General features: G+C 37.4%; 1 protein-coding gene across 1 annotated transcript in view; it reads left to right on the forward strand.

Moving 5' to 3' along the window:
* The first annotated feature begins 1124 nt into the window (after positions 1-1124).
* The window catches only part of MYBL1 (MYB proto-oncogene like 1), a 38629-nt gene continuing 21807 nt past the window's right edge, over positions 1125-17946 (forward strand). Inside the window, exons 1-6 of the mRNA XM_053930353.1 lie at positions 1125-1460; positions 2912-3022; positions 12704-12809; positions 13138-13209; positions 16495-16587; positions 17662-17882. Of these exons, the coding sequence (XP_053786328.1) occupies positions 2994-3022; positions 12704-12809; positions 13138-13209; positions 16495-16587; positions 17662-17882 (521 nt within the window). The 5' untranslated portion in view covers positions 1125-1460; positions 2912-2993. The remainder of the gene's footprint in view (positions 1461-2911; positions 3023-12703; positions 12810-13137; positions 13210-16494; positions 16588-17661; positions 17883-17946) is intronic.

The raw sequence follows: 17946 nt of genomic DNA on the forward strand, positions 1-17946 counted from the left end.
GTTACAATATTAACGTGTGGCTTAGTGCTCTATGCAGTAGAGCATGTTACCTTGCATATCTGGATCCTTTACCATCTCTAATGGGTACTGTAGTTAATGTACTTTAACGCTACTTGAATTGAGCAGTTCATAGTTACTAGATCTGAAACCTGTCAAGTAGTTGCAACTGCTAAAAGCTCCTCGGATGCAGTTCCCCCTCCTGCCGTCCCTCCTACTGTTGACCGCCGTCCTCATTTATCTGTGCGAAATTCCCAGCCCGCTCCCGTCTCCCAGCCTCGTTCTCCCGGATCAGGGCTCCTGCCCCGGGCACATCAGTTATTTCCCCCACTTCGAAGACTTGCCGCCGACTTGGATTATTTCCCTTTTCCGTTCCATGCACGTCTCCAGCTAAAAATATTTTTTTCACCTGTCACACTCCTGCTCATTCATGATATTCAGTTTTCTACCACAGAGTGTTCGCCACCTCAGTAGTTAAGCCATCTGGACAAAAATAGTTCACAGTTTTGCTTAAGCAGCAACGGCCGCCCAAATTTGATGGTAAGATTTGTCTCACGTCCAAAGACCGCGCCTCCTACTAGTGCGGCTTGCTGTGTCGGATGAGTGAGGAGCTGTGGCCAAAAGAAGGCTGCAGGGACGTGCCCCAGCGAGCCGCCGAATCCCCCTGGGACACAGTCCACGGACCCCTAGAAGTGTGAGCTCCCGTCGCCGCTTCCAGACTCGTCTCTCCGCTAGTGCTGGCATTCCTTTTCCCAGCAGGCCCCGCGCAACCCTCTGCGCCCCGCCTCCTCGCGGTGCAGCACAGGGCGCGCTCCGCGGTCTGTCAGAGCTAAACCCGCGAGCCCCACCCGCGGACCTACACCCAGACTCCCAGCTCCTTCCCGACTCCCGCGAGTTCCAGTCCCGGCTTCCAGCACCCCAGCCCCGCCCTCAGCCGCGCGCGCTCTCCCCGCCCCGCCCCCCGTCCTCGCGTGCGGCCGCCACAACCAATGAGGTTCCGGGCCGCGTGCGCAGATTCAAACGGCGGCTCCTGAGGGAGGCTAGGCGCGAGATTCGGCGGTGGGCACAAAACCCTGCAGGAGGCTGCGAGCCCTGCAGAGCCGCTTGCTGCGGAGGGAGGGCGGGGGTCGGCGCCCGCGGCTGGGAGGCAGAGAGCCGGCGGGAGGGGCCGGCGGAGGGCGGGAGCGCGCCTGCTGACATGTTGGGGTCATCCCTGAGCTGGCCTGACCGGGGCTAGGAACGGTGCTGTGGGCCGGGGGCGGGTCTCTGTCCGTCCCTCCTTCCCATCGTCTGGCCCCCGCGGGAGAAGCGTTCCGCACTTCGTGCCCTCGGAGAGGGAGCCGGGGAATCGGCGGGAGGGTCGAGGGAAAGGAGCATTCTCCTGAGGCTGGAGGAGGCTGAACTGCGTCCCCGCCCAGCCCGCGCCTATGCGGTACTTGAAGGATGGCGAAGAGGTCGCGCAGGTGGGTGACATTCCTTTCGCCCAGGCCTGTCGGCACAGCCTCGGCCCAGATTCTCTTTCCTTTCGCGCTGCTTCCCCACCAGGCCCTCTCCGGCCGGGGCAGAGGTTTCCCTTCCCGCTGCTCCACAGCCGCCTCAGCCCGTCCGGCCGGAGCGCAGCCGTGACGTGTGCAGAGTTGGGGACCACTGTGTAAGACGCGGAAAGTAAAGTAGTAGTAGATGCCCAGGTTGCTCCTTCGAGTTGATTCTCTCCATAATCTTTCACAACCACTTCTTGGTGGGGAGTTTCTTGCCAGGTAAGTCTGTGCGCTTTGGGGAATACGCTACGCAGAGAAAAGTGGTACTCTCCTGCCAGGATGACTTGAAAATGGTGTTCGGGGGACTCTTTCTCTGAATCACTACCAGTTAAAATAGGAACTCCGTGGTAAATCTGGGCGGGGACCCCTCTGCCATCCTTGCTCCCTTAATGGGTTGAAAAATCTGCTGAGGAATAGTTGAAGGAGGGCGTTTTTGATGTTTTCTGTAATTACCATACTCATGTTCTCAGCCTTATGTGTGTGTATAATATTTTCTGTTGAGAAGCTGTCACACTGTTACCACCAGTAAGTTGATCTTAAAATAAAACAATGTATTTGATTCACATAATATTTTGAGTGTCCATGTTTGGCTCTGACCGTACCTAAGTTTGCACAGAGGTAAGACACATTTTTTGTTGTTGGAAAATTTGCTAGGATGAATTTATGCCTCTTATTTTTATATCTATGTCACTATAGTAGGTACCCTTAAATTGTGTGTAGTAATCACTTAGAAGACAAAAAAATAGACTGTCTTTTAATTTCATTATTAATAAACTTGAAAAGATATTTGACAAAATTTCCAAATGGTTTTATTTCTCGATCAATAACCTCAAAGTCTTAACTTATTTCTTAAGTTGAAACTTAGTATCAGGATTCGTTCATTGCAGATTTCTGTTAAAAATAGGTAATAATACACATAATATTTGTTGCTTTATTCACTTATTAAGTATCAGTGTATGTACGATGTTTTTTCAGAAAGCAGCATAAAATATAATTAAGTCTTTGTTAGCCTATTTGTAGCAACTACAGCATATAGGTCAAACTCTTGTGGTGGAAAAAATTTACATGCACACACATATAAACCCACATATCTAGAACAGGGTTTTCAACTTTGGCACTCTTTTTTTTTTTTTAAGACTTTATTTATTTTTAGAGAGAGGGGAAGGGAAGGAGAAAGGGAGAGAAGCATCAATGTGTGGCTGCGTCTCGCGCGCCACCTACTGGGCACCTGGCCTGCAACCCAGGCATGTGCCCTAGACCAGGAATTGAACCGGCGACCCTTTGGTTCTCCATCTACACCAGCCAGGGCTCAACCTTGGCACTCTTGATGTTGATATTTTGGGAGGAAGCTGACCTGTGCTTTGTCCCATATTTAGCAACATTCCTGGCCTACAAACAGTTGATACCAGTAAGGACTTACCCCAGTTCTGAAAATCAAAGATCTCCAGACATTACCAAATGTCTTGTTGGGGGACAAAATCACCCAGGTAAGAATCATTGCTGTAGAATGTCAAGGGCCCAACCTCTTAAATTTCAGAAAAGATCAATATTGAAAGCTTCTGTAATTATTTAGGTACTGGTTTAGGCCTTTTCTTTTGAATATACAAAAATTTTAAAGTAATTTCATTAAGCAAAGTGACAACTGACTATATGTGGCATTATCTATTTATCAGTAGTGATGTTAATCTTATTCAAAATAATTTTTTGGCAAATGCTGTCATCAGCATTTCATTATGTTTAGACATGGATACTTGAATATTACAACCCTGCCTTCTCCAGTTGGTTTTCTGTTTGCTTCATAATAATAGACTAAGAAAGAAGAAATGATTTCATGATGAATTTGCCCATATAAGCTTTCTTTTATTGACAATATTGTGAGCTTTTGAGATCTAAACATTAGTTGTACTGTTGACTTTTAGTCCTGGTTTGCAGTATAAATTAATTTAAATATATGTTATAGAATGACTTAAAGAGTCTTAAGTGTGGAGTAATTAAACATAGTGGAGTGAAGTTATACTCCCTATGGGAGTATTCAGGTGGAGAATGAGGTGAGAAATTATCTCTGAATGGTATATTTTCTTAGGGCCTTCATACTTGAACATTTTGTGTTCTAAATTATAGTTCTTGTATATGGAAATGTGACTTATTTATCTTAGAAGCTAATAGAATGTGAAATGCTTTGACAGGGAAACAATCTAATCATTTGGCAAAGTCTAGGCTCAGGTCTTTTGGCTAAATATCTTAATATTAAATATGAACTTAATTTATAATTGAAAGGGAAAGGAAATAATTCAGTCACTTTAAGATCTCCTCTAGACAACCATTTAAGTATTTGAGTGAAAATTATACTTTGCAGTATATAAGTTTTGCATAAGACTATAGGCATAAATCCTGTAACACACTTTTTCTGTATGATCTGGAAAAAAAAAGTAAAGCACTGTTACCTCAGGTGTGAAACAGCTGAAGGATGTTGGCTTTTTTGATCTTTAAGATAGCTATATCTATATATACATAAAGGAAAAGGCTCACTTAGTGTTGTGACTTTAAATAGTTTTAGGTTCCCTTAGGGGTTTTAATGACATAATTTGCAGGCAACACTAAAATTGGCATATATTATTAACATGTGTTTGATCTTTAAACATGTTTATGTATTAATTAATTTTAGTTTTTTAAGGCAGTTCTACCCTTAAAAATAAACTTAAAAAAATGTCATTTAGAAGCCAGAAAGACTATTTATGTAGTAACAGATTTAGGTATTTACACTTGAAATGACCTGTGACCGCACTAAAGTAAAAGATAAAAGCCAGATCTTCAATTGGAAGATGTTTTTCAGTGGGATGAGTGTGTGTAGGAAGCAATTTTACTATGTTGTCTCCAGCAAAATGGGTGTTATCGGTGAAAGAATACATAAATGTGAGGACTGATTTTTTAAAAATCAGCTTTGTCATTAACTAGCAATGCTGTTTTGGGAAAGCAAGTAAACTCTGTATGCCAGTTTTTTATCTGTTATTGTAATGGGTTTGAATCTTATGGTTTGTAATGTAACTTCTAATTTAATATAGATCCTATTTTGAACCCTTTTGTAATACTCTTTTCTCATTAAAAAATATCCACACACTAATGGAATAAAATGGAAATGTTCTCACATTGTTGTTGTTTATGGATAACTAGGTAGAACTCTCTTCAGTATTTACTTAAGTATTGCTCTTAATAATGGTCCAAAAAAAGTCAAGTTTGTTTCACCATGATGATGCTAGTTGGCAGTCAAGATTTAGGGAAAAAATATTCATGTATGCAATGCATCATATTTACCACTGGGTGGCCTGATTTCACTGTATTAAATTAACCTGGTACATTTTTGTATCTCGAATTCAATTGGACTTCAATAAATACAGTTTTTCTGTCAAGACAGTATAATAAAGTTGTATATTTTTGACTATGATAAAAATTTCAGACTTGATGCAGTTTCTGGTTTAAAATATGATTAATTGGAAGTGATTTTATATTAGAGCAAATTTAATAAAACTACTGATGTTTTTCCCATTTCAAACCAGTAGTTTGTTTTCAAATAAAAATAAATTTAAAAAAATTCTCAAATTCTTCCTTTGGCTGCCTCATTTTACTTGTTTTAGGTGGTAAAATCAGTGGCTATAAAATCAAACTTCTTCCATATGTTTTATCTTAATATTGTCAGGTATGAATAGTTTGTGTATTATTTCACAAATGACTGTCACATCCTATTAGCTTACACCCCAGTGCAAAGTTACCCATAACCATCTTCCTTGCATAATGAGTCATAGTATTTTTGTGTGTGTCTGTGTGCTTCATTTTGCTGTTTTATATCACCCTAGTCTCTGTGTTCATTCATAATTGACAAAACTCTTTTCATTTGAATATAGTACTTAGGTAGTATATTAACAGTTATACCATAAATATTTTCTTTGACTCAAAAAATAAAACTGGCAGAATGACTCAGGAAGCCAAGGCCTGAATAAAGATTCTGAGACCAAATTCTTCTTCTAGTTTTGATTGCAGATATAATTTCACTTTTTCCCCTATCTTCTAGACTAGTAACCCCAAGCTAGAAATGGTTTATCTACACAGTAGGAATTTGATTTTATTTTTTACATCTTACAAGCACCGATTGCTACAATGCAAATGCTAAAAGGTGATGTAAAAATCAGAAAAATAGAGCAGGTTATAGAGCAGTAGAACTTTCTCATTGTTAAATGGTGAAATCGGAATATTGGTGAGGTTTCTTGTGGGGTTTTATCCTTTCCCTTATTTTCACCCATCTTTCTGTTGTGATGTTGATAAGTTTGTATGATCTTTTTCTGTCACACGTACTTGAAAGTTACACCATCTTTTACTTAAATAATTACTTAAATAATATAGAAATAACTTAATTATAAACTAAGAAGTAGCTAGACTCTACTTCTTAGATAGACTCTAGGAAAGTCCCAGTGGTAGAGAGATGATTCTAAGAAATCTGCATTAATCCTCCCTCACACTCACCCACTCAAAAACCCAGCTTCCTGAACACTGGTTGAGCTGAATAACTGCCTGAAACTGATGACCATGCTGATGCAAAACAGAATGAAACCTCATGAAGAAAGAGAAATTTCTCACAGACCAAATATATGGTTAAAAAAAATAAGGGGGAATTTTAAAGTTAAGATGAACACGTTTTCAGGAAAATTACTCTTTTGACCCAAGTAATATTTTTGGATCATATCCTTAAAATAGTTTGATAACCTTAAGGTAAATTTTGTGCAGATTGGATATGATGTAGATACTTTTGTGAATACTTGAGATTTACATGGACCAGTCCCAAAATAGAAAATTGTTTTTATTTATAAATAACCTAATTTTTAAAACAATCTCAAAATGCTTTTGTGGAAGCTATCTGAGGGAAGGGAAGAAGAGGGAAACCTGTGAAGAGCACAACTGAGGGCTGTTTGGGATAGCAGAAGCAGTAATGTTGCTGGGACAGTTCTGGGAATGGTTAGCAACATTAGCAGATACCCCAAAGAAACCCTTCTGTACTGAATATATATGTATATATATTTATGTTTATTTCAGCAGGTTCTGTTTTATATATTCTACCACTTGGAGGTGCATTTGGATTTTGAAAGTCTTTTTTAACAAATGGGAATGCCTTTCCTCTCCTCCTAGAGGTATTTTCATTTGTTAAAAAAAATGTTTTCTTTTTCATATCTACTTGTGAAGTAATTTTTGGAATCCAGAGCACTTGGAAGAGGTGAAAGAATAAGGAAACTAATTCATTAATTTTATACATACATATTTGAATGGCAGATACTGTGTTTGGTGCTGCAAGGTGAACACATTAGATGTGGTCTTTGCACTCCTGAACTTACTATTTGGTTGGGAAGGTTGGCGGGGGTAATGGGCATTAAAAAGGAAGGGTAGATGCTATGGTTATATACAAATTGCACAGAAAGATTTCAGTATGGTGTTCTATCTGCCTTCAAAATTTATGAAATCATTGGATCCTGAAACATTTCCAGTTTAACAATTTGTAATCTTGGCTAATCAGGTGATATTTCTGAAAGCCGAAGATAGTTGCAACTAACAGGTATTTTCTTTATCTAGACTTTTGTTTTTATTTTAAGCGTGGTTTAATGAAACAAGTATGTATGGAAGTAGGATTGGCAGATTATTGTTACAAATAGACATTGGCTTTATGGGGAGAGCACTGGAATATTGAAGTGTGTTGAACTAAAGAAGCACACTGTATGTCTACCCTAGGTTGGGGAATAAGGGATATTGGTGTCTTGCTTGGTCAGATTTGAGGAATTTTGGTCCTATGGAATTAACAAATCAAGGGAAATGAGAAGTTCCTACAAGGGATTTGTAGACAGTATATATTAAATCTAGGTCTTTATTTGTCAGTTTTATAAAATTGAAACTATATGTAATATCAGGAACTACCTACATGTTCTTAAGTATATATATATGTTATAGTAAGATTAAACAATTCATCAAGTTTTTGCTATTTGAAATCAAAATGAGTTTTTGGGAAGTTGAATCTAGTAAAGCAAAATAATTTTGAATATTTTTAGGCAATCAGCCTATATACATAATAAGAATATTGAGCCACCTCTCTCTGCCATGCTATATAAGGTGTTTATACATGTTTTCATTTATTGTCAAAGTAGCACTATAAGGTAGGTGGTTTTCTTCATTTTACAAACAGGTGAACTAAAGCCCTGAGAGACTAATATGTTCAAGGATACGAAGGGAGTAGGTAATTTAGAACTAGAACTTTGTTATGATTTCAAAAGGTACTTGAGGTTTATCTTTGGAATGTTCCAGCTTTTTGTATCTTCTTACCTATTTTTCCAATATGGTATATTTAGTGGTAAGATAGTAAGTTTTGGAGTTGAGCCATGCTACATTTCATGTAACTGTGGGCAAGAAATCATGCACTTCCAAGTTTTATTTTTTTTTGCTTTTAATTTTTTAATTATATTTTATTGATTATGCTATTATAGTTGTCCTGAGTTTTCCTCCTTTGACTGCCTCTACCCAGCACCCCATATTCCCTTAGGCAATTCCCCCACCATTGTTCATGTGCATGGGTCATGTGCTAAGTTCTTTGGCTACTCCATTTCCTATACTGTAGTTTACATCCCCATGGCTATTCTGTAACTACCTATTTGTACTTCTTAATCCCCTCACCTCTTCACCCATTCTCACCCACCCCACTCCCATCTGGCAACCATCAAAACATTCTCTGTATCCATGGTACTGGCTCTGTTCTTGTTTGCTTAGTTTTTTTTTTTTTAGATTCAATTGTTGATAGATATTTTTTGTCATTTTATTGTTCATAGTTTTGGTTTTCTTCTTTTTCTTAAGTCCCTTTAACATTTCATATAATAATGGTTTGATGATGATGAACTCCTTTAGTTTTTTCTTTTCTGGGAAGCTCTTTACCTGCCCTTTGATTCTAAATAATAGCTTTGTTGGGTAGAGCAATCTTGACTGTAGGTCCCTGCTTTTCATGACTTCGAATATTTCTTGCCGATCCATTTTACCCTGCAAAGTTTCTTTTGAGAAATCAGCTGACGGTCTTATGGGAACTACCCTGTAGGTAATTAACTTCTTTTCTCTTGCTGCTTTTAAGATTCTCCCTTTATCTTTAACCTTTGGCATTTTAATTATGATGTGTCTTGGAATGGGCCTCTTTGCATCCACCTTGGTTGGGACTCTCTGTGCTTTCTAGACTTGCATGTCTATTTCCTTCACCAAATAAGGGAAGTTTTCTTTCATTATTTTTTCTGAATAAATTTTCAATTTCTTGCTCTTTCTCTTCTCCTTCTGGCACCTCTATGATGAGAATGTAGGAACTCTTGAAGTTGTCTCAGAGGCTGCTCATGCTATCCTCATTTTCTTGGATTCTTTTTTCTTCTTCTTGTTCTGATTAGTTGTTTTTTCCTTCCTTATGTTCCAAATCTTTGATTTGATTCTAAGCTTCATCCATTCTACTGTTGTTTCCCTGTAAATTGTTCTTTATTTCAATTAGTGACTCCTTCATTTCTGACTGGATATTTTTTATGCTGCTGAGGTCTTCCCTAAGTTCCTTGAACATCCTTATAACCAGTGTTTTGAACTCTGCATCTGATAGATTGCTTATCTCCATTTCATTTAGCTCTTTTTGTTTGTTTGTTTGATCTATTCTTTTATTTGGGCCATGTTTCTTTGTCCCTGTGTTTTGTCAGCCTCCCTGTGTTTGTTTCTATGTATTAGGTAGAGCTGCTTTGACTCCGTGTCTTGGTAGTGTGGCATACTTGGTAGTAATGTAGTAGGTGTCCTGTAGGGTCCAGTGGCACAGCCTCCCCTACTCCCCAAGTGAGGTACTCAAGGTTCACCCTTTGTGTGGGCTGAGTACACCCTCTTCTTGTAGTTGAGCCTTGGTTGCTGTTGGCAGATCAATAGTAGGGATTTACCCAGGCCAGTCAGCTGCAAGGATTGGCTGTGACCACTGACCACCAATCTCCACCCTCCGTGGAGGATCAGCTGTGCAGGGTCAGGGTGGTTGGTACTCCAATGTGGTCTGTAGCTGTCCACTGGGTGCACTGGCCTTGGGGTTTCCTGGGTAGGTCAGGCCAAGGTCAGCCCCAACCTTTGTTTTGCCCAGGGCACCCTCACTGAGCTATAAAAGCAATCTGAGATGGCTGGTACTTGTGCTGGGCTTGGAGATTCCTAGGCAAAGCCAAGCTGTGAATCTAGGCTAACTGCTGATAGTTCCCCACCTGGGGCTCACTGAAGCCATCAGTTGCTTGTTTGATAGGATTTAGGAAGTTGTGAAGCATGAGCCAAGACCAACCATTCACATGGAAAAAAGCAGCTTGGGTGGGCCCCTAAATTGGGTGGTGCAGAGTCTCTGGGGATCTCCAACGCATGTCAAAGAGTGTTAGCCAGGTTGATGGAGTCTCAGATATGACACCAGCTTGCTGGCTCTGTGGGGGGAGGGTTTAGAAAAGGGACAGTGGCCTCTGTTTGCTTTGATGTCAGACCCTTCAGTTTCTCCCTGTATACCCCTGGTGCCTTTCAAGCTGCTACCGCTGTGCTGGAGCTCAGAGTCAGTAAGTCTGAGTAGGTGAGTGTGTGTGTTGGTTGTTTAAGAGGAACTGCTTGGGGCTCCAGTAGTTTCTTTCATTGACTCAATCCCCACTGATTTTTGCAGCCAGAAGTTGTGGGGACTTACCTTCCTGGCACGGAAACCCTGGGTTGGGGGGGCCTGTAGTGGGGCTGGGTCTTGTGGTTCGTGAGATACCCCTCCCAAAGTTTTATCCACCACACATGGGTGAGGGACCAGCCTGTTCTGCTTCTGCACCCCTCCTACCAGTCTGGAAGGATGTGGTGTCTTTAATTCCGTAGATTTCTAATGTTTCTGAGTGATGGTTCTATATTTTAGTTGTAATTTTGATGTATTTGTGTGTAGAGCAAGCCATGTCTGCCTATGCCAGCATCTTGACCAGAAGTTTTAAGTTTTCTATTATGTAAAATGGACATAATAATAATCCCCTTTGAGAGTTATTGTGGGGTTTTAGGAGAGAAATTATAGTCTGCCAGAATGTCTGGTACTTAGAAGGTTTAAATAAATATTAGCTTATGTTATTTTCAGATGCTGATGTAGCCCCCTGGCTACTCAAAATTTCCTAATTCAGTTTATCATAAAGACCTGCCCTCCTTTCTGGGGCTTCTTGCTCTCATGGTTTTAATTGTATTCTGTATTCTGGTGATTGCCAAAACCGTGTGTCTACTACCCTAGACTTCTTTCCTGAACAGAAGATCCATATGCCCAGTTGCCTTCTAGATCTGGTCTACACAATAGGAATAGCTATTGAGTTCTTTTAAGTGGCTCTTTTGAATTGAGATGTACTGTAACTATAAAGTACACACCAGATTTTGAAGACTTTAGTAAGAAAAAAAAGGAGTGTGAAACATTTTAAGATTATGTTGATTACAGGTTGAAATGATAAATTTATTATATATTGGGTTAAATGTTTATTATTTAAATTAATTTCACCTGTTTCTGTTTTCTTAATGTGGTTCCTAGGAAATTACATATGTGGCTTGCATTGTATTTCTTTGTACAGTGCTGTTCTATATATATCTGCATGTATATTTCTCATATGGTTCTTTTGTTTTTAAGATTTCATTTACTTATAGTTAGAGAGAGAGGAAGGGAGGGAGAAAAAGATGGAGAGAAACATTGATGTGGAGAGAAACATTGATCAGTTACCTCTTACATGCCCCCAACTGGGGACCTGGCTGGCAACCCAGGCATGTGCCCTGACTGAAATTGAACCTGAGACCTTTCCGTTTTCAGGCTGGTACTTGGTCCACTGAGCCACACCAGCCAGGGCTCTCATATAGTTCTTAAGTGCCTTGAAATCAGGTAGTACAAAATTGCTTACTCTCCCCATTCCCTTCTCTCTCCCAAAGTTCAGTTTCTCCTTCTCTATTCCTTAGCTCAGTGAATTCCTCTATGCTCCCAAAGCCAGAAATTTTGGAGTCATCCTCGATTCCTCCTTTTCCCACATCTCTCATATTCATTAGTTGTAAAATCTTTTTATTTCTACTTGTTTAATATCTGTTTCATATGCTTCTTTCCATTGTCATTGTCATTACTTTAGTCAGTTTGTTCTTTAGTGGTTTTTTGATTTGTCACATTTATATCTCCTCTATTCAACAATATAAAAATGGAATTCTACTCTGTTATAGTACTATTATGATTTTATTTTTAAAAAGGTAAAATATTTGCTTCATTTGATTTTTGTTACTTTAAAGTAGGACTTGATCTTTATTTTTTAAAAAATAACTACCCAGTGCTTTACCATTTATCAAAAAGTCCATCTTTACTTCACTGATTTGATAAGTTATTGTTAAAATTTACCAAGTTCCCAAATGGATCTTGTTTTTTTTTTCTGAATGTTCTATTCTGTTTTATTGATCTGTGTATATGTTCATGTACCATTGCCATTCTGTTTTATTTATTGTTTTTCTACAGTATATTTTGATATTAATTTAGGGAGAATGGATATCTAGAATACTGTTTTTCCTGTCCAAGAATATGGTCTGGATGTTTTTCCATTTGTTCAAGTCTTTCGTGTCTCAAGATAGTGTTTTGGTTTTACTATACTTTGATGTTGTGCATAAGTTATTTATACATATTTTAACTTTTGTTGTTGGTATTATTAATGGATCATTTCTTCCATTATTTCTTTTAAATGGCTGTGTTTTATATTTTACCATTACTGTTGTCAGGCCTTAATAATTTCTTATTGGGGTTATTATAAAAGAGTATTAATTGGTCTTCCTTCCTTCATTTCTCCACACTCCTGCCAGTGATATCTGAAATACAAGATATTTATCTTTCAGTCCTTAAAGTCCTTTAACTCTATAGGATAAAGGTCAAATAAAGAATAAGGCTCAAACTCCTTAGCATAACATAAATGTTACCACTTGGACACTGGTGGCATATCCACCTTTATCTCTGGTGTCAATAATAACTATAGCTCCTTATTTTATATAATATATGCCTCTTAGTCTGAGTGACTTCTTCAGTCATACCTGTTCAATGATTAAATTTATAAAAGTAAATAAAATTCTTTATTTCACAATTGTGCTTTTTTTAGTGAGGATGAGGATGATGACCTTCAGTATGCCGATCATGATTATGAAGTACCACAACAGAAAGGATTAAAGAAACTCTGGAACAGAGTAAAATGGACAAGAGATGAGGTGATTATCTGATAAGGTTTATTCATTTCATACCTGTCTTTATTAATGCTATTATAGATATGAGAAATATTTAAAAACAAAACATAAGAAAAGTAATCCATCAACTTACTTTCACATTTTTTTTCTTCAACTAGAGGCATGAATAGTGGATTGATGTTGAAATTGATGGAAACAGTAGAGTAAATGGGAGAACTTATATTATAGTGGCTTTAGTCCTTCTAAAAATGTCCACCAGATGTGACATGAGAGAATTAGAGGATTATCTATATTCAGGGATAGAGGAATACAGTGGTAGAAAGCTTTCTAATATTCATACCTGTTTTAATAGGATGATAAGTTAAAGAAGTTGGTTGAACAACATGGAACTGATGATTGGACTCTAATTGCCAGTCATCTTCAGGTAAGTGAAACATTATATTTCTAGATGTAATGGATGATTTAGGTAATTGGGTTAAATTTGCTGTTTTTTAAAAATGTGTCTATATTATTTTAGATTTAGGTTTCCTTCCTAAAAGCATCTCTAATTCTGGTCCTTCTCCAGTTGCCAATGGCTTAGAAAATCTGATTTTTCTACTAATTAGTTTATCTACAGGGCCTAAAAAGATTGGTGATCTAAAACAAAAATGATACTAAGTTTGGGTAGGCCTTTATAAATAATTGCTGATAAATGTTAAAATATTTTGAGAGAAGTTACCTATGTTAAATATTTGATAGCTAATTAATAAAATCAGAACAGGCTCTGTGGAGAAGTTTGTTATAAAATGCTTACATTTTAAAGTGTTAATTGATTTTTATTTTAGAAAAACTTACTGTTCACCATATTACTATTTACATACTTTTATTAGCATGTAATTTTATAATTTACAAAGTATTTTTGTATATATTTGCTCCTTACTACACTGTAGGTACTGAGGCAGAATATTCTTATTTCAATTTTTGTATTGACCGTCTACTTTGGATTTCAGAAACCATATGTTACCTATGTTCTTTTCATATTGTTATGATGCCTTTTAATATAACCTTAAAATTGAAACCAAATAACGGAAAGAAAACTTTTTGAGTCAGTCTGAATTGTGTGCAAATGTCAGCTCTACTTAGAAAAATCTTAACCTCTTTGATCTTCAGCTTTCTTATCTATAATACATAAATAATAATACTGTTTTTGTAGTATTTTTGTGAGAATTAGAAATAACATATAGGAACAGTTCCAGACATTTAAAAGATGTTCAATAATGGAAGCTAAATCCAAAAAGTTATTTACATTAGTTTTATCAGTTTAACTTCAATGGTTTAATAGCACATAAAGTGAACAGAGAAATGCTACAAGAACATACAGGAACCACCTGATTATTTTGAAGAAAGTGATAACCTTAAAATGGGTCAGCATCGATGTACAGAAGCCAAGAATGAAGCTCAATTTGAATAAAAATAATTTGAAGTCCACTAGGCTCAAAGACAGAGCTCTTGGTAAACAAAGTATTTGTCTCTGTTATACCTTTATACACTTCTAAATTATCTATAACTGTGTACAAGGCCTGTCTGGAAAAAGTCCAGCCATTGTTAATATAACAAGAATAGTTTGCTCAACATTGATGTAACCTGGCAGCTAAGGAGAGTGGACTGGAATGCACATGTGTGAACAATGACAACTTCACTGTACTAGTCAGTGGGGGTGGTAGATGCTGTTGAGTGAGCATGTGTACTGTTAGCTGTTGCATTCAAAATGACTCAGTGCATAGAGCATCAAATCTGCATCAAATTTTGTGTTAAGCTTGAACATTCCTCTGCGGAAACTATTCAGATGATTCAGAAGGATTTCGGGGACAATGCAATGAGTGCAGGGCAAATAAAAGTGTGGCACAAATGCTCCAAAGATGGTCGAGAATCTGTTGAAAGTAATCCATGTTCTGGAAGGCCTGCAACAAGCATAACACCTGAGAATGTTGAACATGTATGGGCTGCAATCAACAAAGATCGGCAACTGACAGCGCTGAGAACTAGAAGCTGCTCTGGGAATTCCAAAAACTACTGTGTCTGAGATTTTGATGCGGGATCTTGGCACAAAACTTGTCATGGCAAAATTTGGTCTGTGGCTTCTGCTAGCAGACCAGAAGGAACATCGTGCTGCAGTTGCTAATGACTTGATTCAAACTGCTACCAATGAACCAGATTTCCCCAAGAAGGTCATAATCAGAGAGGAATCATGGGTCTATGATTATTTGGAAACAAGGGCCAAGTTGTTCCAATGGAAGTTGCCTGGTTCTCCACGCCCGAAGAAGGCACTGCAAATTCACAGCAAGATCAGGACCATGTTAAATTGTGTTTTTTTGATTTGGAAGGTGTTGTCCATCATGAGTACACCCATTCAGGCCAGACAATTAATAAAGAGTACTATCTCAGTGTTCTTCATTGGTTGAGACATGTAATATGATGAAAATAACCGTAGCTATGGGCAACTGGTGATTGCCAGCTACATTACGACAAGTGCCAGCTCATGCAACACGTCTCTTGCAGAGTTTTTTGGTGAAACATCAAATCACCCAGATGACTTAGCACCCCCTACAGCCCAGATTTATTGCCCTATGACTTCTGGCTTTTCCCAAAACTAAAATCACCTTTGAAAGGGAAGAGTTTCAGACCATCAGTGAGATTCAGTGAGTTCCCAAGATGCCTACTTTGAAGGGACTGTGGTGTCATTGTCCTATGTACAATGTTCCTTGTATCTTCTTCAATAAATGTCTCTATTTTTCATATTACATGGTGGGATACATTCTGGACAGACCTTGTATATTAACTAATATCTTTGTAAACTGAATCACTAATGAAAAGTTGCTATTGTTCTTGTTGTCATCAGCATAAAACATAGGATTTTCTAGGTCATGAATTGACTAAAATAAGGCTTCGTTTATTATTAATTGTTTTTGGAGTTTGAGATGTTTCTAGATAAGGTTTTTCATATTTCTTTTAAGCTTCAACAATTAAATAATTTAACTGATATATAATGCATATCTCCTATGTAGATATGATTAGTTTTTTCTTGATAACTTGGGAGGGTCATCATTTATAAACATCCTGTAAGTACCATTCAGTAGTCTAGCAGTGTCTTTAAGGGTTTTTTAATTGTGTAGAGTTATGTACTGCTGAACTATTTGAATCCAGACTGCTGTGCTGTTTGAGTTCTTTCATCTGCTTTGTATAGTTTTCTGTTTACTTCCTTTATTTCTCAACCTCCATACATTTTTTATGGGCAGTTTCTGTATTATAGCTTTGTCGCTTGCTGTCTCATAAGACAATTTGTAGAGACAAATACTTTAATTTCAAGTACATATTGTTTTTATTCGTAGTTTAAATCCTGCTACTACTTTAATTTAAAAAGAATTGGACCCTGACTGGTGTGGCAAGCCAGGTCCCCAGTTGTGGGCTTGCAAGAGGCAAATGATGTGTGGTATTTGTTTCACACATTAACATTTCTCTCCCTTTCTTTCTCCCTCCCATCCCCTCTCTGTAAAAATAAACAAATAAATCTAAAAAAAAAAAAAGAATTGGGACACAGGCATGTAAAAGAAACATTACATGTTTAAGGAATGCTGTTGAATACATTATTCTTGAAGACTGTTTTTAAGGTTTTAAGACATAAATTTTGGAAGACAGTTGTTCAATAATAAAATCATCTAAATTCTTTCAGAATCGTTCTGATTTTCAGTGTCAGCATCGATGGCAGAAAGTTTTAAATCCAGAATTGATAAAGGGTCCCTGGACTAAAGAAGAAGATCAGAGGGTAATTATGTTCATATTCTTTTTTTTTCCCCAGAGTGTAGGTAAATTAGCTTTTTTTCTTCCTAGTACATTATTTTGACGCATAAATTATACATCTAAATTACTTTGATTTTGTTCTCTGGGTGCTGTTTGCATAGGAATTGTAAGTTGTGTCTTGAAATGTAGTTTTAAATGAATTGAGTCAAACCAAGTTTATGTAGAATGAATTATACATGTAGAATTTTTGAGAGTTTGGTTTGTGGGAGTAAAAAATACCAGCAACTTAGCACCTTGTTTAGAGCTTAGGTTAGTAAAATTTAGAGTTTAGTTTCTTTTTGAAAATTGAGTTAACATTTTAAAACTAATTTTATTTTATGTGATAACATTATATGTAAGGAAATCATTCTCAATCTTCCCTTTTGACCTGTAATGTGCCTTCAAATAAGACAGATATCAAAGCATCACATTTCCGAAGTGTTGGATAATTTAACCAAGATAATTCTTTGTATTATATAGGTCTGAGAAAAATGGGAGAATTTCTGGTCTCCACTTGGAATTACCCTTTAGTTCATATGCCTTATGGCATAAAAATTGTTAATGTAGTTGAAGAATTAGAGTATTTTTATTTCTACTCAAAAAAAGTTATTTCATTAAGCTCAGAATTGATTTAATTTACCTGATGGCTAATGATAAGTTTTAAAATGTGTGAGCTAGATCTTTTCTGTTTGAGAAAGGAAGCAATGAAAGGACAGTAACTGTGGGTCCTTCCTGTTTCAAAATTGATTTATTTGGCTTCCAGCTGAAGTTTCTGTTTTTTTAAAGATGTATGACTAGAAAATGCATAAGTCTCAACATTTTTATTGCTATTTTAAAACTAAACTATTTAACTTACAAGTCACTTGAATTAGTACCTTATATTTTAAATACGTTTGGGATCAATTTTTGAACTGGGCAAATATCGAAGCAGTATTTATTGGTAAAATTGTTTTTTTAAGTTGTGACTTGGATTTAATGCATTTTTTAAAAAAGTATAAGTTATGTTTTTAACATTCTGGCAAAGTAATGCTTTTTTAAACTTTGTTTTTTTATTTCTTAGGTTATTGAATTAGTTCAGAAATATGGCCCAAAGAGATGGTCTTTAATTGCAAAACATTTAAAGGGAAGAATAGGCAAGCAGTGTAGAGAAAGATGGCATAATCATCTGAATCCCGAGGTAAAGAAATCTTCCTGGACAGAAGAGGAGGACAGGATCATTTATGAAGCACATAAGCGACTGGGAAATCGTTGGGCAGAAATTGCCAAACTACTTCCTGGAAGGTGCTTATATAAATGTATATACATTTTTCTGTATTTAAACTTGATCTTTATTATGTTACTATTA

This window comes from Desmodus rotundus, chromosome 8 (assembly GCF_022682495.2).
Source record: "Desmodus rotundus isolate HL8 chromosome 8, HLdesRot8A.1, whole genome shotgun sequence".
Lineage (NCBI taxonomy): Eukaryota > Metazoa > Chordata > Mammalia > Chiroptera > Phyllostomidae > Desmodus > Desmodus rotundus.